Source organism: Ostrea edulis, chromosome 7 (assembly GCF_947568905.1).
Source record: "Ostrea edulis chromosome 7, xbOstEdul1.1, whole genome shotgun sequence".
In the NCBI taxonomy this organism is placed as follows: Eukaryota; Metazoa; Mollusca; class Bivalvia; order Ostreida; family Ostreidae; genus Ostrea; species Ostrea edulis.
The window spans coordinates 42,513,740-42,534,307 of NC_079170.1; the positions used below are offsets into that span (position 1 = coordinate 42,513,740).

The following is a 20,568-nucleotide window of genomic DNA, read 5'->3' on the forward strand; positions in this document are numbered from 1 at the left end:
ATCTCTAGACGGGCTATCCATACCAAATTGTTGAAATTTTCGAGTTATAATTTTATTTTGTCTGTTATTTCGAGTTTATGTGCGTGACTTTAATCTGTTGTGGATTATAACTAGAAACACGGTTGAAGTAAGCCATCTCTATCAAGAAAGCCGTCACTAAACATTTGCCTTCTCAGGATGAAGGCAAATAGATGTTTTATTTGTTAATAAATCACTCCAATACAAGATCTCTCTGAACCATATGGGCTTATATAGATGAACATATACTGGTTTCATTTGTGTAGCCATGAGCCCAACACGATAGTTCAATTCATGCTTAATTCATTTTTAAAAAAAATCAGCATAAACATTCATCCAAAGAAAATCAGCCTACATGTAATACATTTTACATGCAATTCTGCCTCATAAAAAAAATACAAATCTGGATAATGAAGAATGTGCGTTTATTGTTATGTACACTATTTACAAATGAATGATGACTTTTCAGGCGACCATTAATTCACTATTTGCAGCTACATCCCGAATCAGCAGCACATTTGCAAGTGTCAGGTCCAGTACATCCTACTCCGCATGCGCAGGTACCTGTTGGAAGGAGTAAAATTAGTTCTCAGAAATTCCGTCTTTTCGAATGGTCAAAACATTTTAGATTAATAAATCCTTTAATATTCATAGTCTTGATGAAATTAATAAGGAATTTATAAGGAATAAACTTAATATTTTTTCATTGGATGGAAGTAAACCAAAAACCAAAAACACGGAAAACTTTGCGTTATGCGCAACGATGCAGTTTTTAGTTGCTTTTTTTCTGTTGTTTTTTTCCCCTTTCATTCCCTAAATAACTTACTGTTGCATTTACAAACAATCTGACATCCGGGACATTTACAGCCGGCTCCACATTTACACCCAGAAGCACAATTACACCCAGTGGATGGACAGGTGTCTGAACACAGACAATTTCCCGCTAGAAAAAAAAAAACAACAACGTAAATTAGTCTAACGGTCAAAGAGCGATAACTCGGATTAGTCACAGAAATTGGATTTATTAAAACAGACTTACTTGTCTTGCAGTTACATGGGTCAGACATTTTTATTTCAGATGAATCTGGAAAAGAATTAAAAAGATTCATTCAAATTAAATTTCATCATGTGACCAGGCCACGTAATCATGTTGATTACAGTGTATATTAAACACGTCTTTCGAATTTCTAACTAACGTGACATACATTTAACTTGGATAAATTTAAAATTAAGAGAGAGAAAAAAAGAAGACATTGGCCTACCTTTGATCAGAGAAACTATACAAGTCCTTGTTCAGGGATGTGTCTGTCTTCTAGGCGGGATGTATAATGTATATAGAACGTATGCACACGTTATACAAAATATTCAGTGTCGAGTGCAAAGTAATGACTGTATACAGTATCGTGTGCAAATTTGAGAATAAAGTCTAGGGGCGAATATTGATGGAAAAGAATGTATAGAAATAAACACACTGAGCTGCGTAGTTATGCATTAGGCCTATTCTTCTCGTTCTTCTCGTACTATGGACATTACACAACGACCGCTTAAAGCACTAAAGTTATTCGATCTCGTGGCAATGAATATTGTATAGGGCCTAATAATATTATGATGTATATATAAATACGGTAGTCTCATGGGAAAATAAAAGACATTCACATACATAATATATCATCGCAATCTCTATTTTTTTTTATGAAGAAGACACATTGCAACATTTAAAAAAAAACCCGACATAGATGTAAAATCTAGTACATAATATTATATTTGTTTATAAGTGTTAAATATCTTGACGAAAAACACCAAGTGTGATTAGTAAAGTTAGATATTCTTTCGTCTGAAATGAATTTAAAAAAAAACAAAAACTTTTTCACCAAAAAATTCCATAAATTAGAAAATGTGAAAGTCACTCAGAATATGCGCTAAATGTCAGTAATGAGTAACTATGATATATGAAAACATTACAGAAGTGTTCCTCAGATATTTAATTGTACATAGCTAAAACGACACCTGTGAAAACTTGATATTGTCATTTCAAATCAAAGAAATGCATATTGTGTGTATGACGATATATTTAAAATATTTTTTTGTAAAATCATTAACCATGTACATTCTACATTCAATAGGCTAATAAACAGTTTCGAATAATTTATCATAAATTTGGTCGTATCTAATGCAGTGGACAAGGATGAAATGATTTTCGTGACCGCCATATTTTTTTCTCCAAAAAACATTAAACTAGGACACCTTGTCCAATCGGAACATTCTCTGATCTAGTCAGAGAGATACACACCATATCAGGAGAAGAGTACCAATTTATTTCCCATAGACCTCAATACCAACGATCTACCCTCTCACTAATTAACTAACTATAAAATAAAAGTTTAGACAAATGGCTGCCAAAACTTAAGAGAGTTCATTCCAAGTACTAATAAAAAAAAAAAAACCCATCAAAACTTGTGTAGGGACCTGTTGCTTTTACATGTCATGTTTGTACTTTTTACAATACATACACAAAACGATCTGTACAGTGAACTACACCCTTCATTTCAAACACACCCCTACCATGTTAATTTCTAATTTTAAATAGTTTAGCCATTCACGCAACACATAGACATTTATATCTCTGCTCTATCTTAGGTAAACTGCGTCAGGGTTGTACGCATTCGGGGTGGGGGTAGGTGGGGTGACACTCTTATCCGACCTCTTATCCGTTCTCTACCTAAGTAACTAACTGTTCTGTTTTCATTTAGTTGATGAAATTTCCAACATCTGATTTGTCTAGGAGCAACCATTAACAGAGATCGACTCGCTATCATATGAGTGTACACGAGTAAATAATTGAAAGTATCAATTAAATTCAACAACAATGACGAAAACATATCACGAAACTGAAACTAGGATAAAACAAAAAACAAAAATACTTAGATCCACCACACTTCATGTGTCAACTCATGTACTGGAACTCACTGATTGATGTTTTGATACCACGCCTTTTAGCGAAATGTCGGACAAGACGCTCGGGATGGTTTTATGTTAGAATTCAGTCATGGGTAGTATGTACATACGAAGACAGCCAGACTTTTAAGCGAGTGTCCTGCATTCAAACCTCATTGACCACTGAAACATTCTGCCATCATGTAAAATGCATGTATTCTGGCCAGTGTCACTAAAGAGGCATTGCCTGTGAAAAACATGGCACCAATTTTTTTCTCTCTCAAAACTTCTCAATGTCAAAGGCATATACATATGTATGTGAATGACGAATAAAAAGATTTATTTTGTACAAAAACAAGAGAAACCCAATAAAACCACGTCAGATAACCGAGAAGAATTATTGTCAACTCAGCAAGACAATAATTATTTAATCACCAAAAAAAAAACAAAACAAAAAAAAAACCCCACATATTCATGTGCGGCCTGTTTTTAGGTTAAAAGGTGTTTGAAATAATTAAATACTGGTGTTATTACTGAAATATATAATATAGAGCAATTCAATGTTTGGTGACAAAATGACAGCTAATGCCCCTTTAACTAGAACAACTGAAGCATTTGGAATTGTGTTTATCTTTAGGAAAAGAATTCGGTGTTTAAAACTCCCAGCTGTCAGTAGATTGACAATCCATTCCAAGATGTTGAAATTTCCAGTTACAATTCTATTTTGTCTGCTATTTAAAGTAACTAGAAACACGGTTGAGGGTAAGCCATTTTTGATAAGAAAGCCGCCACTGAACCGTTGTCTCCTCGGGATGAAGACACATAAATGAACCATATGGGCATATATGCTGGTCCCATCTGTGCAGCCTTGCGCCCAACACGATACTTAAATTGTATTATGCTTTATTCATGAAAAATCAGAGTGTAAAGTTGAAACAATGAAACCAATGCACTGTAACAACCTCACTAAAATAAAAACAAAAAACATTTTGATCGTGAAGAATGTGCGTTTATTGTTATGTACACTATTTACAAATGAATGATGACTTTTCAGGCGACCATTAATGCACTATTTGCAGCTACATCCCGAATCAGCAGCACATTTGCAAGTGTCAGGTCCAGTACACCCTACTCCGCATGCACAGGTACCTGTTGGAAGGAGTGCAGTTTAGAAGTTGAACAAAACTTTCTTATTTAATTTTTTTTTTAGAATATTAATGAACCAGAAATTATAGATTAAGAAGTATAAAAACTTACCGTTGCATTTACAAACAATCTGACATCCGGGACATTTACAGCCGGCTCCACATTTACACCCAGAACCACAATTACACCCAGTGGAAGGACAGGTGTCTGAACACAGGCAATTTCCCGCTAGAGAGAAAAATGTAAATTAGTCTAATGGTCAAAGAGCGATAACTCGGATTAGTCACAGAATATTAAAACAGGACTTACTTGTCTTGCAGTTACATGGGTCAGGCATTTTTAATTCAAGTGAATCTGGAAAAAAAAAATGAATTTAATTTAATTTCAATACGTATGATGTTATGGTCCGTCCACGGAATTTTGTCGATTAATTTCCATCACGTCGACAATATTTTACAGTAACTTATCCGACTAATATTGTGCCTACATGTATGTGAACAGTAGTATGGGTAAACTAATAATAAAAAAACCCATACAAACCTACCTTCGTTCAGAGAAAATATACAATTCCTCGTTCAGACAAGGTGGATGAATAATGTATAATTATATAGAACGTATGCACACGTTATACAAAATATTCAGTTTCGGGTGCAAAGTATTGACCGTATACAGTTTCGTGTGCAAAGTTGGGAATAAACTCTATGGGCGGATTGAGAAGAAAGAACGGATTGAGAAGAAAGAATGTATATATATGCATTAAAACTATGAAGGAGTACAGATATCACGCAGAAATGTATTGATAATATGTTGGTTTCTAATCTTGTAACTTTTTATTTATATGTGAAGTTTCAAATAAAACGGTCTTCACGTCGAATTCGTACAGTTTGCATCCTTATCTCGTGACAGTGAATTTAATGAATATTGTTGTGTAACTATAAATAGTTTTATAAGTGGATAGAATCCTTATACAGTACACAGTTATAATCGTAGTCTCTATTTTGCTTTGGACAAATCTTAGTAAAAAACACCAAATTTAATTGGTACATGTATGTAGGCCTACATCTAATTTTATTTTATAATATTCCTTATTTTGGATTAAATAAAAATATTGTGCCATAAAGATCGAATTCAATGAATTAATGTCCCACAGTCACTCAAAATGTTTGGTTTTGTTCAGGTAAATTTTAAAAATCTGTAATTTTTTAAATGCTTTGTCAGTGATAACATAATTATGTACTTCATTTCGTTATCTATATAGCTACCTGTACATAAACTGACAATGTAAGGTGTAATTAAGATAATAAAGATATAATTATCTGGTATCTTGCTATACTAATATTCATACACAAGGTGGGATTTTTATCTACTTTATGTCATTATCACCACGTAGTCTGTCCAACTCCCCGCGACAGGTGAACATTCGGATGCAGAAGGGCTAATTACACTGATCGGGAGCGATGATTGGTAGACATTATCGGAGTGTAAATCCGACTCAATCACCCAATAATTACGACACCTCGTCATTTCCCCTAAGCTCAAGAAAATAACGTAAGTCTACTCTGATAGCATGCAGTAATGTCTTCTAAATCAGGAAGATATTATTTGTGTATTTTACTGCATTACGCAGCAGATGATAAACGGAGATTTCCCTTACATAGAGATCATATTGCGAGGTTGACTTTATCACTATCCATTTTTTTACTGCGCAAATGTTAAACCAGATTGAATAAAGTACAATGTGCATATAACTATGCACAAAGGGGGACTTTTGCTCACGATACTGAATAATTGTATATATGTATGCGCATGTTCTCCAAATAGTCATGTGCAAACACTTTTGTAGGAGTACGTGTATACAGCGTCGTGTGCAAATTGAAAATCGTCAACTCAGTCTGAATAATGCATTGATGCAAAGAAAATGAATTTAGTTAATTAGTTAACTAATTAAAGCCAGATACACTGTAGATGACCCATTTCATTACATTTATTCACTCCCACCATTCGCAATGGAATGCAAGGTACATAGGTATGATTTTATAATTATATAAACAATACTGACAAGAGTAAACATTCTAAAAATAATACATGCACATTTTTGCTACAACAATTGCATGATGAAACGCGAAGGTAACAAAGCGTGATCAAACTCATAACTGCTATAAGCAATACAAAATAAAGGGAAGGGCAAACACGAACCCCTGGATCAGTACACCAGAGGTGGGATCAAGTACCCAGGAGGAGTCAGCATCCCCTCCCGACCGATCACGCATACCACATCAATTATATCAAATGATCTTGGTAAGGATGGGCGCCTTTTCATTGAAAGCTTCTCGTAATTGTCATTCACATCAGGTGCGTTTGTAGGAACTCATCCCCAGATTCAAACATGTTTGACTCGGCCATAATTTCTATTTGAAGACAAAAGTCTGCCTTTGTTGCTAATCATAAATTAGCAGATACTATGTGGTGTTTCCATTTTCAACATTTTTGATCTTTTAATCAAGTACACAAAGGGGAAAAGACCGGGTTTGTCCCACGTGTTTGATTTTTCAAGTATATTTTATCTACTGGCGCCAACCACATGAATCTTAAACACATAAGGAATCTCTACTTTTAATTTCACTTATTTATTTCGTCAATAAAATCACAGAATATGAAAAAAGATATGAAAATATGGATTATAGTCAATATTATGTGTGTATTGTTGTCTATGTATGAATGAATATCGCCTGTTCATGCGACCATTAATTCACTATTTGCAGCTACATCCCGAATCAGCAGCACATTTGCACGTGTCGGGTCCAGTACACCCAACTCCGCATGCACAGGAACCTGTTGAAAGGAGTGTACAGATTTAATATTTAAACATAGTTGTACAAGTTACCAAAATCTTCATATTTATTATCAGTAAGGATTTGAAAATAAATCGTTGTGTAAAAACTTACCGTTGCATTTACAAACAATCTGGCATCCGGGACATTTACAGTCGGCTCCACATTTACACCCAGAAGCACAATTACACCCAGTGGAGGGACAGGTGTCTGAACACTGACAATTTCCCGCTAGACAGAAAAATGTGTTACATTGTATAGATACAGCCTAACACTCAAAGAGCGATAACTCGGAATAGTTGTACAGAAAATAGATTGAAATTGTAAGATAGGGCTTACTTTTCTTGCAGTTACATGGATCAGCCATTTTTATCTTCAGATGAATCTGGAAAAGAATGACTTTAATTGAATTGATGTTTTGGTCCGTTGATGTTATTGTGTTGATTTTATTGATCACTTCTACAATATTTCACTGAAAATTATCCGACTAATTAAGCATACAAATGTAACTTGTATACGATAATAATAATTAAAAATCGACACATGCCTACCTTTGATCAATTAAAGTATACAATTCCTCGTCCAGGGACGTGTTTGTGATCAAGGCGGAATGAATAAAGTATAATATAGAACGTATGCACACGTTATACAAATATACAGTATCGTGTGCAAAGTTGTGAATAAACTCTAGGGGCGGATTCAGAGAAAAGAATGTATATATTCAGTAAAACTACGAAGCAAAGATATCACGTAGAAACTTTCTGATATTACATTATTGTTTTCTACCCTTAATAAAAAAATTAAAAGTAAAATTTGAAATAAAATGGTTTTGGAAGAGAGAGAAGTTCTTCTTTCTTTCTCAAACCACACATACCTTCAGCTCATATGCTTTGTTTTTTTCCCCTTCTTCTCTGGATATAATATTATTGTATATCTGATATACCGGTATGTGTACAAAAATAAAAAATTATAAAAAAAAAATAAAAATAAAATAAAATGGTTTTCACGTCTGTTATGCTCTTCACACATTGATCTAGTGTCCTTATCTGATGATAGTGAATTTTATGAATTATGGTGTAGGCATAAATAGTTTTATATATACACATGTATGTAGAATCCTTCTACACAGTGATAATCGTAGTCTTTATTTTCCTTGGAACAAAACTTGGCTTAAAACACTAATAGGTAGATTATTTTAATGTAGAATACCCCTTCTTCTTGGACTTAATGAAAACCTTAGCGCTCTACAGAGAACAATGAGTTAAACTTCCAGTCAGTAACAATGATTGGTTTTGTGAAGGTGTATTTTAAAAATATGCAATTTTAATAATTCAAATAATCTCTATCAGCGATTACTTCCTTTTGTCATTTATAGCTACCCGTACATCAACTGACAATGAAAGGCGTAATTAACATGTACATGTATACATCTATATCTACCCGTACATCAACTGACAATGAGAGGCGTAATTAACATGATACAGATATACATTGTAGTAATATATGGTATCTTGCCATAGTAATATTCAAACACAAGGTTTAATACTACAGTGTCTATTAAAATCCCCATAACAGGTGTATATGGCGAGGACTTGGATGCAGAACGACTAATCATACTGATCGGGAGCGATGGTTAGTCGACATTATCCGAGAGTAAATCCGACTCAATCACCCAAAATGTACGACACAAATCATCATTCTTCCAATTCTCGGGAAAGTTTTCTAAATTTCGTCCGATAGGATGTAGTAATGTCTTCTAAATCAGGAAGAGAGTATTTGTGCATTTTACTGTATTACACCGGAGATGATAAACGGACATTTCCCCTACATACAGATAATATTGAAAGGTTGACTTTATCACCATGCATTTTTTACTGCGCAAATGTTAAACCAGATTGAATAAAGTACAATGTGCATATATCTATGCACAAAGGGGGGGGGGGGGGGGGCTTTTGCTCACGATACTGAATAATTGTATATATGTATGCACACGTTCTCCAAATAGTCATGTGCAAACACTTTTATAGGAGTATACAGTGTCGTGTGCAAATTGAATATCGTCAACTCAGTCTGAATCATAAAATGATGCAAAGAAAATTCCTACACCAAAATGAATTTCGTTAATGGCTCATTATTAAAAGCAGAAATGTAATTAAAGCCAGATAGATGATCCATTTCATTACATTGATTCGCACAAACCATTCACAATGATACATAAGGTACATAGGTATGATTTTATAATTATATAAACAATACTGACAAGGGTAAACATTCTAAAAATAATACATGCACATTTTTGCTACAGCAATTGCATGATGAAACGTGCAGGTAACAAAGCGTGATCAATCTCATAACTGCTATAAGCAATACAAAATAAAGGGAAGGGCAAACACGAACCCCTGGATCAGTACACCAGAGGTGGGATCAAGTACCCAGGAGGAGTCAGCATCCCCTCCCAACCGATCACGCATACCACATCAATTATATCAAATGATCTTGGTAAGGATGGGCGCCTTTTCATTGAAAGCTTCTCGTAATTGTCATTCACATCAGGTGCGTTGGTAGGAACTCATCCCCAGATTCAAACATGTTTGACTCGGCCATAATTTCTATTTGAAGACAAAAGTCTGCCTTTGTTGCTAATCATAAATTAGCAGATACTATGTGGTGTTTCCATTTTCAACATTTTTGATCTTTTAATCAAGTACACAAAGGGAAAAAGACCGGGTTTGCCCCAAGTGTTTGATTTTTCAAATATATTTTATCTACTGGCGCCAACCACATGCATCTTAAACACACAAGGAATATCTACTTTTAATTTCACTTATTTATTTCGTCAATAAAATCACAGAATATGAAAAAAGATATGAAAATATGGATTATAGTCAATATTATGCGTGTTTTGTTGTGTATGTATGAATGAATATCGCCTTTTCTTGCGACCATTAATTCACTATTTGCAGCTACATCCCGAATCAGCAGCACATTTGCACGTGTCAGGTCCAGTACACCCTACTCCGCATGCACAGGAACCTGTTGAAAGGAGTGTACAGATTTAATATTTAAACATAGTTGTACAAGTTACCAAAATCTTCATATTTATTATCAGTAAGGATTTGAAAATAAATCGTTGTGTAAAAACTTACCGTTGCATTTACAAACAATCTGGCATCCGGGACATTTACAGCCGGCTCCACATTTACACCCAGAAGCACAGTTACACCCAGTGGAGGGACAGGTGTCTGAACACAGACAATTTCCCGCTTGAGAGAAAAATGTGTTACATTGTATAGATACAGCCTAACACTCAAAGAGCGATAACTCGGAATAGTTGTACAGAAAATAGATTGAAATTGTTAAATTAGGGCTTACTTTTCTTGCAGTTACATGGGTCAGACATTTTTATCTTCAGATGAATCTGGAAAAGAATGACTTTAATTGAATTGATGTTTTGGTCCGTTGACGTTATATTGTGTTGATTTTATTGATCACTTCTACAATATTTCACTGAAAATTATCCGACTAATTAAGCATACAAATGTAACTTGTATACGATAATAATAATTAAAAATCGACACATGCCTACCTTTGATCAATTAAAGTATACAATTCCTCGTCCAGGGACGTGTTTGTGATCAAGGCGGAATGAATAAAGTATAATATAGAACGTATGCACACGTTATACAAATATACAGTATCGTGTGCAAAGTTGTGAATAAACTCTAGGGGCGGATTCAGAGAAAAGAATGTATATATTCAGTAAAACTACGAAGCAAAGATATCACGTAGAAACTTTCTGATATTACATTGTTGTTTTCTAATCTTAATAAAAAAATTAAATGTAAAATTTGAAATAAAATGGTTTTGACGTCTATTATGCTCTTCATACATTGATCGAGCATCCTTATCTGATGACAGTGAATTTTATGAATGGTGCAGGCATAAATAGTTTTATATATACACATGTATGTAGAATCCTTCTACACAGTGATAATCGTAGTCTTATTTTCCTTGGAACAAAACTTGGCTTAAAACACTAATAGGTAGATTCATTTCATTTTAATGTAGAATACCCCTTTCTTCTGGACTTGATGAAAACCTTAGCGCTCTACAGAGTACAATGAGTTAAACTTCCAGTCAGTAACAATGATTGGTTTTGTGTAGGTGGATTTTAAAAATATGCAATTTTAATAATTCAAATAATCTCTGTCAGCGATTACTTCATTTTGTCATCTATAGCTACCCGTACATCAACTGACAATGAGAGGCGTAATTAACATGTACATGTATACATCTATATCTACCCGTACATCAACTGACGATGAGAGGCGTAATTCACATGTACATGTATACATCTATATCTACCCGTACATCAACTGACAATGAGAGGCGTAATTAACATGTACATGTATACATCTATATCTACCCGTACATCAACTGACAATGAGAGGCGTAATTAACATGTACATGTATACATCTATATCTACCCGTACATCAACTGACAATGAGAGGCGTAATTAACATGTACATGTATACATCTATATCTACCCGTACATCAACTGACAATGAGAGGCGTAATTAACATGTACATGTATACATCTATACCTACCCGTACATCAACTGACGATGAGAGGCGTAATTAACATGTACATGTATACATCTATATCTAGAATAGTTGATAAAAACTCAATCAACTTCCTTCGTTTGTGAACCTTTGATTTCGTCATTTGTTACGATTAATAAAGATTTCATTCTCACACTGTTCTGTCTTGTTGTTTTGTCATTTAAGGTAAAGCAGAAACAATATCTCGTGAGTTTTTATCAACTATTCTATACTAAAACCATGCTTCCAATAAACTGCTTTAACCAACCTGATTAAAACTAGATCTTTGATCCGCTTAGACTTGCATTAGCGACATCAAAATATTTGAGCAGATCATACATGTAGATCATAGATCTGGCTTTAATAACATTGCTGCTTTAACGAGCCAATTATTAAATTCATTTTAGTGAGGCAATTTTCTTTACATCATTTTATGATTCAGATTGTGTTGACCATATTCATTTTGCACACGTGATTTTATTGACCAAATAAATAAGTGAAATTAAAAGTAGAGATTCCTTATGTGTTTAAGATTCATGTGGTTGGCGCCAGTAGATAAAATATACTTGAAAAATCAAACACTTGGGACAAACCCGGTCTTTTTCCCTTTGTGTACTTGATTAAAAGATCAAAAATGTTGGAAATGGAAACACCACATAGTATCTGCTAATTTGTGATTAGCAACAAAGGCAGACTTTTGTCTTCAAATAGAAATTATGGTCGAGTCAAACATGTTTGAATCTGGGGATGAGTTCCTACAAACGCACCTGATGTTAATGACAATTACGAGAAGCTTTCAATGAAAAGGCGCCCATCCTTACCAAGATCATTTGATATAATTGATGTGGTATGCGTGATCGGTTGGGAGGGGATGCTGACTCCTCCTGGGTACTTGATCCCACCTCTGGTGTACTGATCCAGGGGTTCGTGTTTGCCCTTCCCTTTATTTTGTATTGCTTATAGCAGTTATGAGATTGATCACGCTTTGTTACCTTCGCGTTTCATCATGCAATTGCTGTAGCAAAAATGTGCATGTATTATTTTTAGAATGTTTACCCTTAAGTATTGTTTATATAATTATAAAATCATACCTATGTACCTTGCATTCCATTGCGAATGGTTGGAGTGAATAAATGTAATGAAATGGGTCATCTACAGTGTATCTGGCTTTAATTAGCTAACTAATTAACTAAATTCATTTTCTTTGCATCAATGCATTATTCAGACTGAGTTGACGATATTCAATTTGCACAGGACACTGACTATTTGAAGATCGTATGCACATACATAATATTATATACAATTATTCAGTATCGTGAGCAAAAGTCCCCCTTTGTGCATAGATATATGCACATTGTATTTTATTCAATCTGGTTTAACATTTGCGCAGTAATAAAATGCATAGTGATAAAGTCAACCTCGCAATATGATATCTATGTAAGGGAAATCTCTGTTTATCATCTGCTGCGTAATGCAGTAAAATACACAAATAATATCTTCCTGATTTAGAAGACATTACTGCATGCTATCAGAGTAGACTTACATTATTTTCTTGAGCTTAGGGGAAATGACGAGGTGTCGTAATTATTGGGTGATTGAGTCGGATTTACACTCCGATAATGTCGACGAACCATCGCTCCCGATCAGTGTAATTAGCCCTTCTGCATCCGAATGTTCACCTGTCGCGGGGAGTTGGATAGACTACACGGTGATAATAACATAAAGTAGATAAAAATCCCACCTTGTGTGTGAATATTAGTATAGCAAGATACCAGATAATTATATCTTTATTATCTTAATTACACCTTACATTGTCAGTTTATGTACAGGTAGCTATATAGATAACGAAATGAAGTACATAATTATATTATCACTGACAAAGAATTTAAAAAATTGCAGATTTTTTTAAAATTTACCTGGACAAAACCAAACATTTTGAGTGACTGTGGGACATTAATTCATTGAATTCGATCTTTATGGCACAATATTTTTTATTTAATCCAAAATAAGGAATATTATAAAATAAAATTAGATGTAGGCCTACATACATGTACCAATTAAAATTGGTGTTTTTTACTAAGATTTGTCCAAAGCAAAATAGAGACTGTATAAGGATTTTATCCACTGATAAAACTATTTATAGTTACACAACAATATTCATTAAATTCACTGTCACGAGATAAGGATGCAATTACTGAGCAAAACTGTACAAATTCGACATGAAGACTTTTATTTGAAACTTCACATATAAATAAAAAGTTACAAGATTAGAAACCAACATATTATCAATACATTTCTGCGTGATATCTTTACTCCTTCATAGTTTTAATGCATATATATACATTCTTTCTTCTCAATCCGTTCTTTCTTCTCAATCCGCACTTAGACTTTATTCCCAACTTTGAACACGAAACTGTATACCTTCAATACTTTGCACCCGAAACTGAATATTTTGTATAACGTGTGCATATGTTCTATATAATTATACATTATTCATCCCGCCTTGTCTGAACGAGGACTTGTATATTTTCTCTGAACGAAGGTAGGTTTGTATGTCTTTTTTTTATTATTAGTTTACCCATGCTACTGTTCATATACATGTACATGTAGGCACAATATTAGTCGGATAAGTTACTGTAAAATATTGTCGACGTGATGGAAATTAATCGACAAAATTCCGTGGACGGACCATAACAACATACGTATTAAAATTAAATTAAATTCATTTTTTTTCAGATTCACCTGAATTAAAAATGCCTGACCCATGTAACTGCAAGACAAGTAAGTCCTGTTTTAATAAATCCAATCGATTTCTGTGACTAATCCGAGTTATCGCTCTTTGACCGTTAAATTATTTTACACTTTTCTCTCTAGCGGGAAATTGCCTGTGTTCAGACACCTGTCCTTCCACTGGGTGTAATTGTGGTTCTGGGTGTAAATGTGGAGCCGGCTGTAAATGTCCCGGATGTCAGATTGTTTGTAAATGCAACGGTAAGTTTTTATACCTTTTAATCTATAATTTCTGGTTCATTAATATTCTAATTTTTTTTCAATAAGAAAATTTTGTTCAACTTCTAAACTGCACTCCTTCCAACAGGTACCTGCGCATGCGGAGTAGGGTGTACTGGACCTGACACTTGCAAATGTGCTGCTGATTCGGGATGTAGCTGCAAATAGTGAATTAATGGTCGCCTGAAAAGTCATCATTCATTTGTAAATAGTGTACATAACAATAAACGCACATTCTTCACGATCAAAATGTTTTTTGTTTTTATTTTAGTGAGGTTGTTACAGTGCATTGGTTTCATTGTTTCAACTTTACACTCTGATTTTTCATGAATAAAGCAATTTAAGTATCGTGATGGGCGCAAGGCTACACAAATGGGACCAGCATATATGCCCATATGGTTCATTTATGTGTCTTCATCCCGAGGAGACAAAGGTTCAGTGGCGGCTTTCTTATCAAAAATGGCTTACTGTCAACCGTGTTTCTAGTCGTAATCTACAAACTCTGAATAACAGACAAAATAGAATTGTAACTCGAAATGTTAATGTGGAAATTTCAACAACTTTGAATGGATAGTCGGTCTACTGACAGCTGGGAGTTTTAAACACTGAAGTATTTTCCAGAAGATAAACATAATTCCAAATGCTTCATTTGTTCTAGACTTGTTCTAGTTAAAGGGGCGGGGCATTAGCTCTCATTTTGACACCAAAATTGAATTCAATGAAAATTGCTCTATATCTTATAGTAGTAGTAGTTTATTTATTTATAGTGACATGTGTATATTCATAAACATTATGTTAACAGACTGTAAAAATAAATCAAACACTCGCGGACCATCGGGCCTACATGCCACTTTAAACACAAAACTTAAATGCAGTACATAAAGGGGGGGGAGCACAGCGGTAAGAAATAAAGGGAAAACAAACATGAAAACATACATGCATGTTGTAAGTAAATACCTGCAGTACATCAATGTGTTTTATGAGAAAAGTATAAAACCATATGTATGTAGACATTGGTACATAGACACATAATTTCAGTAATAACAACAGTATTTAATTTTTTCAAACACCTTTTAAACTTAAAAACAGGTCGCACATGAATATGTGGTTTTTGGTGATTAAATAATTATTGTCTTGCAAGACAATAATTCTTCTCGGTTATCTGACGTGGTTTTATTGGGTTTCTCTTGTTTTTGTACAAAATAAATCTTTTTATTCGTCATTCACATACATGTGTATATTCCTTTGACATTGAGAAGTTTTGAGAGAGAAAAAAAATGGTGCCATGTTTTTCACAGGCAATGCCTCTTTAGTGACACTGGCCAGAATACATGCATTTTACATGATGGCAGAATGTTTCAGTGGTCAGTGAGGTTTGAATGCAGGACACTCGCTTAAAGTTTGGTTGTCTTCGTATGTACATACTACAGATGACTGAATTCTAACATTAAACCACCCCGAGCGTCTTGTCCGACATTTCGTTAAAAGGCGTGGTACCAAAACATTAATCAGTGAGTTCCAGTACATGAGTTGACACATGAAGTGTGGTGGATCTAAGATTTTTTTTTTTTTTAAAACCTAGTTTCAGTTTCTTGATATGTTTTCGTCATTGTTGTTGAATTTAATTGATACTTTCAATTATTTACTCGTGTAAACTCATATGATAGCGAGTCGATCTCTGTTAATGGTTGCTCCTAGACAAATCAGATGTCGGAAATTTCATCAACTAAATGAAAACAGTTACTTAGGTAGAGAACGCACTGCGGTCGGATAAGAGTGTCACCCCACCCCGAATGCGTACAACCCTGACGCAGTTTACCTAAGATAGAGCAGAGATATAAATGCCTATGTGTTGCGTGAATGGCTAAACTATTTAAAATTAGAAATTAACATGGTAGGGGTGTGTTTGAAATGAAGGGTGTAGTTCACTGTACAGATCGTTTTGTGTATGTATTGTAAAAAGTACAAACGTGACATGTAAAAGCAACAGGTCCCTACACAAGTTTTGATGGTTTTTTTTTTATATTAGTACTTGGAATGAACTCTCTTAAGTTTTGGCAGCCATTTGTCTAAACTTTTATTTTATAGTTAGTTAATTAGTGAGAGGGTAGATCGTTGGTATTGAGGTCTATGGGAAATAAATTGGTACTCTTCTCCTGATATGGTGTGTATCTCTCTGACTAGATCAGAGAATGTTCCGATTGGACAAGGTGTCCTAGTTTAATGTTTTTTGGATAAAAAAAATATGGCGGTCATGAAAATCATTTCATCCTTGTCCACTGCATTAGATACGACCAAATTTATGATAAATTATTCGAAACTGTTTATTAGCCTATTGAATGTAGAATGTACATGGTTAATGATGTAACAAAAAAAATATTTTAAATATATCGTCATACACACAATATGCATTTCTTTGATTTGAAATGACAATATCAAGTTTTCACAATCAAATATCTGAGGAACACTTCTGTAATGTTTTCATACCATAGTTACTCATTACTGACATTTAGCGCGGACAAAACAAAACATATTATGAGTGACTTTCACATTTTCTAATTTATGGAATTCTTTGGTGAAATTTTTTTTTTTCAAATTCATTTCAGAAGAAAGAATATCTAACTTTACTAATCACACTTGGTGTTTTTCGTCAAGATATTTAACACTTATAAACAAATATAATATTATATACTAGATTTTATATCTATGTCGGTTTTTTTTTTAAATGTTGCAATGTGTCTTCTTTATAAAAAAAAAATAAAAATAGAGAATGCGATGATATATTATGTGTGTGAATGTCTTTTATTTTCCCATGAGACTACCGTATTTATATATATACATCATAATATTATTAGGCCCTATACAATATTCATTGCCATGAGATCGAATAACTTTAGCGGTCGTTGTGTAATGTCCATAGTACGAGAAGAACGAGAAGAATAGGCCTAATGCATAACTACGCAGCTCAGTGTGTTTATTTCTATACATTCTTTTCCCTCAATATTCGCCCCTAAACTTTATTCTCAAATTTGCACACGATACTGTATACAGTCATTACTTTGCACTCGACACTGAATATTTTGTATAACGTGTGCATACGTTCTATATACATTATACATCCCGCCTAGAAGACAGACACATCCCTGAACAAGGACTTGTAGAGTTTCTCTGATCAAAGGTAGGCCAATGTCTTTTTTCTCTCTTAATTTATCCAAGTTAAATGTATGTCACGTTAGTTAGAAATTCGAAAGACGTGGTTAATATACACTGTAATCAACATGATTACGTGGCCTGGTCACATGATGAAATTTAATTTGAATGAATCTTTTTAATTCTTTTCCAGATTCATCTGAAATAAAAATGTTTGACCCATGTAACTGCAAGACAAGTAAGTCCTGTTTTAATAAATCCAATTTCTGTGCCTAATCCGAGTTATCGCTCTTTGACCGTTATACTAATTTACGGTTTTTTTTTCTAGCGGGAAATTGTCTGTGTTCAGACACCTGTCCATCCACTGGGTGTAACTGTGCTTCTGGGTGTAAATGTGGAGCCGGCTGTAAATGTCCCGGATGTCAGATTGTTTGTAAATGCAACAGTAAGTTATTTAGGGAATGAAAGGGAAAAAAAACAACAGAAAAAAAGCAACTGAAAACTGCATCGTTGCGCATGAAGCAAAGTTTTCCGTGTTTTTGGTTTTTGGTTTACTTCCATCCAATGAAAAAATATTAAGTTTAGTCCTTATAAATTCCTTATTAATTTCGTCAAGACTATGAATATTAAAGGATTTATTAATCTAAAATGTTTTGACCATTCGAAAAGACGGAATTTCTGAGAACTAATTTTACTCCTTCCAACAGGTACCTGCGCATGCGGAGTAGGATGTACTGGACCTGACACTTGCAAATGTGCTGCTGATTCGGGATGTAGCTGCAAATAGTGAATTAATGGTCGCCTGAAAAGTCATCATTCATTTGTAAATAGTGTAAATAACAATAAACGCACATTCTTCATTATCCAGATTTGTATTTTTTTTATGAGGCAGAATTGCATGTAAAATGTATTGCATGTAGGCTGATTTTCTTTGGATGAATCTTTATGTTGATTTTTAAAAAAAAATGAAATAAGCATAAATTGAACTATCGTGTTGAGCGCATGGCTACACAAATGGGGCCAGTATATGTTCATCTATATAAGCCCATATGGTTCAGAGAGATATTGTATTGGAGTGATTTATTAACAAATAAAACATCTATTTGCCTTCATCCTGAGAAGGCAAATGTTTAGTGACGGCTTTCTTGATAAAGATGGCTTACTTCAACCGTGTTTCTAGTTGTAATCCACAACAGATTAAAGGCACGCACATAAACTCGAAGTAGCAGACAAAATAAAATTGTAACTCGAAAATTTCAACAACTTGGTATGGATAGCCCGTCTAGAGATTGATTGTATCTTGTTTAGCGTCCCTCTCGAGAATTTTATACTCTTATGGAGACATCACCAATATCGGAGAAGGACATGCTCGGCGCTTACGTCCGTTGAGGGTTCTTTAGCGTGCCACACCTACTGTGACACGTGAAATATGTTTTAAGGTCATCTCTGAGGACCCGTTACATTCATACCTGATGCCGTTTGGTGATGGAACTCCGAACTGTCACTACCTGTTTTAAAGACTTTTAGGTCTGTCGTGGTCCGGATTCGAACCCCGACCTTCCGCATGCGGGGCGAACACTCTACTTCTAGACCACTGTGGCGGTAGCCAGTATAGAGAAAGCTTGGTGTTTTAAAAACACTGAAGTGGTTTCCTGAAGAAGAAGAAACGTCATTCATTGCTCCATTTCTCTTATTTCAGTTCGTGACACTGACCAGAATACATGCACTATGTATGATAGCAGAATGTTTCAGTGAAGTTTGAACGCAGGAGACCTGATTAAAGTCTGAGAGTCTTCGTTGTGTGACAAGTTTGTACATATATACCGAGAGACAGAATTCACACATTTCAAACATAATACCACCCGCATGCAGCGTCCTGCCCGACATTTTGTTAGAAATCATGGTACCCACTCTCTACCCAGACTTGTCGTTCCTTACACCCAGACACACAATCTCCACCCAGAGTTATCGTACCTTACACCCAGACACACAATCTCTACCCAGACTTGTTCCTAACACCCAGACACATAATATCTACCCAGCCTTATCATTCCTTACACCCAGACACACAATCTTTACCCAGATTTATCGTTCCTCACACTCAGACACACAATCTCTACCCAGAGTTATCGTTCCTAACACTCGCACATACAATCTCTACCCAGAGTTATCGTTCCTCACACTCAGACACACAATCTCTACCCAGAGTTATCGTTCCTAACACTCACACATACAATCTCTACCCAGAGTTATCGTTCCTTACACTCACATATTTCAGATTCTTGTACTTACGGTAAAAACGCTCAAATAAAATACGGTTTCGACTTCGGTTGCAAAAATATACGTAGATAAATCAATATCAAGCAGATGTTTCTTGAAGTCTTTCAGTGACAAAAAAAGCTTAGAATTAATTGTGTTGATACGCGAATATTGTTCTATTGCACTATGTAGGTAGAATGTATTGTAACAGGAAATAAAAACTACAATAAGTTACCCTACATTTTCCATACATATTTCATAAAGTAGTTCTTAGTTTTATTTTTATTAACCGCGAAAAAGTGGATTTACGCGGAGAATAGCATTGCTAATTTTGAAATGTTAACAGGTATATTTAAGCCCTGTGGGAGTGTAAGGAACGGTAACTCTGGGTAGAAATTGAGTAGTTCAATTGCATGGGTGTACTGGATCTCAGTTTTATATCTTAGTTTCAGTTTCGTAATATCTATTCAACATTAATTTCGCTTCGTTGTTGAATTTATTTGATACCATGTACTTCCAATTATTCATTCATGTAAACTCAGATGATAGATAGTCGATCTCTGTGAGTGGTTGTTCCCAGACAAATTTGATCTCGGATATTTCAAAAGCAACATAAAG

The 20,568-nt window shown here is 34.5% G+C and overlaps 5 protein-coding genes across 5 annotated transcripts; 2 read left to right on the top strand and 3 right to left on the bottom strand.

Annotated features, from left to right (window-relative positions):
• Positions 1-426: 426 nt before the first annotated feature.
• LOC130048157 (metallothionein-like) lies at positions 427-1,469 on the bottom strand. Its single transcript, XM_056144503.1, has 4 exons — positions 1,281-1,469; positions 1,058-1,102; positions 845-961; positions 427-582 (listed from the first exon to the last, which is right to left on the bottom strand). The coding sequence occupies exons 2-4, from the start codon at positions 1,083-1,085 to the stop codon at positions 503-505; spliced, it is 225 nt and encodes a 74-aa protein (XP_056000478.1). The 5' UTR covers positions 1,086-1,102; positions 1,281-1,469; the 3' UTR covers positions 427-502.
• A 2,470-nt stretch (positions 1,470-3,939) lies between these two features.
• On the bottom strand, positions 3,940-4,764 carry LOC125656195 (metallothionein-like). The gene is made up of 4 exons (XM_048886795.2): positions 4,643-4,764; positions 4,408-4,452; positions 4,210-4,326; positions 3,940-4,101 (listed from the first exon to the last, which is right to left on the bottom strand). The coding sequence occupies exons 2-4, from the start codon at positions 4,433-4,435 to the stop codon at positions 4,022-4,024; spliced, it is 225 nt and encodes a 74-aa protein (XP_048742752.1). The 5' UTR covers positions 4,436-4,452; positions 4,643-4,764; the 3' UTR covers positions 3,940-4,021.
• Positions 4,765-6,709: 1,945 nt separating this feature from the next.
• On the bottom strand, positions 6,710-10,630 carry LOC125656516 (uncharacterized). Its single transcript, XM_056145699.1, has 8 exons — positions 10,516-10,630; positions 10,302-10,347; positions 10,076-10,192; positions 9,884-9,962; positions 7,481-7,485; positions 7,269-7,388; positions 7,044-7,160; positions 6,710-6,930 (listed from the first exon to the last, which is right to left on the bottom strand). Exons 2-8 carry the CDS (start codon positions 10,327-10,329, stop codon positions 6,851-6,853), a joined length of 546 nt encoding a protein of 181 aa, XP_056001674.1. The 5' UTR covers positions 10,330-10,347; positions 10,516-10,630; the 3' UTR covers positions 6,710-6,850.
• A 3,361-nt stretch (positions 10,631-13,991) lies between these two features.
• LOC125656515 (metallothionein-like) lies at positions 13,992-14,791 on the top strand. The gene is made up of 4 exons (XM_048887117.2): positions 13,992-14,074; positions 14,269-14,313; positions 14,407-14,523; positions 14,630-14,791. The coding sequence occupies exons 2-4, from the start codon at positions 14,286-14,288 to the stop codon at positions 14,707-14,709; spliced, it is 225 nt and encodes a 74-aa protein (XP_048743074.2). The 5' UTR covers positions 13,992-14,074; positions 14,269-14,285; the 3' UTR covers positions 14,710-14,791.
• A 2,671-nt stretch (positions 14,792-17,462) lies between these two features.
• Positions 17,463-18,554, top strand: LOC130048158 (metallothionein-like). Its single transcript, XM_056144504.1, has 4 exons — positions 17,463-17,719; positions 17,885-17,929; positions 18,020-18,136; positions 18,399-18,554. The coding sequence occupies exons 2-4, from the start codon at positions 17,902-17,904 to the stop codon at positions 18,476-18,478; spliced, it is 225 nt and encodes a 74-aa protein (XP_056000479.1). The 5' UTR covers positions 17,463-17,719; positions 17,885-17,901; the 3' UTR covers positions 18,479-18,554.
• The last annotated feature ends 2,014 nt before the right edge of the window (positions 18,555-20,568 follow it).

Bases quoted from the DNA above. Each gene is read 5' to 3' on its own strand.
- LOC130048157 (XM_056144503.1), bottom strand. From the start codon at position 1,085: ATGTCTGACCCATGTAACTGCAAGACAA. The intron at 962-1,057 runs GTAAGTCTGTTT...TTTTTTTTCTAG, and splicing joins CCCATGTAACTGCAAGACAA to CGGGAAATTGTCTGTGTTCA. The intron at 583-844 runs GTAAGTTATTTA...TCCTTCCAACAG, and splicing joins GATTGTTTGTAAATGCAACA to GTACCTGCGCATGCGGAGTA.
- LOC125656515 (XM_048887117.2), top strand. From the start codon at position 14,286: ATGCCTGACCCATGTAACTGCAAGACAA. The intron at 14,314-14,406 runs GTAAGTCCTGTT...TTTTCTCTCTAG, and splicing joins CCCATGTAACTGCAAGACAA to CGGGAAATTGCCTGTGTTCA. The intron at 14,524-14,629 runs GTAAGTTTTTAT...TCCTTCCAACAG, and splicing joins GATTGTTTGTAAATGCAACG to GTACCTGCGCATGCGGAGTA.
- LOC125656195 (XM_048886795.2), bottom strand. From the start codon at position 4,435: ATGCCTGACCCATGTAACTGCAAGACAA. The intron at 4,327-4,407 runs GTAAGTCCTGTT...TTTTCTCTCTAG, and splicing joins CCCATGTAACTGCAAGACAA to CGGGAAATTGCCTGTGTTCA. The intron at 4,102-4,209 runs GTAAGTTTTTAT...TCCTTCCAACAG, and splicing joins GATTGTTTGTAAATGCAACG to GTACCTGTGCATGCGGAGTA.
- LOC130048158 (XM_056144504.1), top strand. From the start codon at position 17,902: ATGTTTGACCCATGTAACTGCAAGACAA. The intron at 17,930-18,019 runs GTAAGTCCTGTT...TTTTTTTTCTAG, and splicing joins CCCATGTAACTGCAAGACAA to CGGGAAATTGTCTGTGTTCA. The intron at 18,137-18,398 runs GTAAGTTATTTA...TCCTTCCAACAG, and splicing joins GATTGTTTGTAAATGCAACA to GTACCTGCGCATGCGGAGTA.
- LOC125656516 (XM_056145699.1), bottom strand. From the start codon at position 10,329: ATGTCTGACCCATGTAACTGCAAGAAAA. The intron at 9,963-10,075 runs GTAAGTTTTTAC...TCCTTTCAACAG, and splicing joins GATTGTTTGTAAATGCAACG to GTTCCTGTGCATGCGGAGTA. The intron at 7,161-7,268 runs GTAAGCCCTATC...TTTTCTGTCTAG, and splicing joins TCCATGTAACTGCAAGAAAA to CGGGAAATTGTCAGTGTTCA.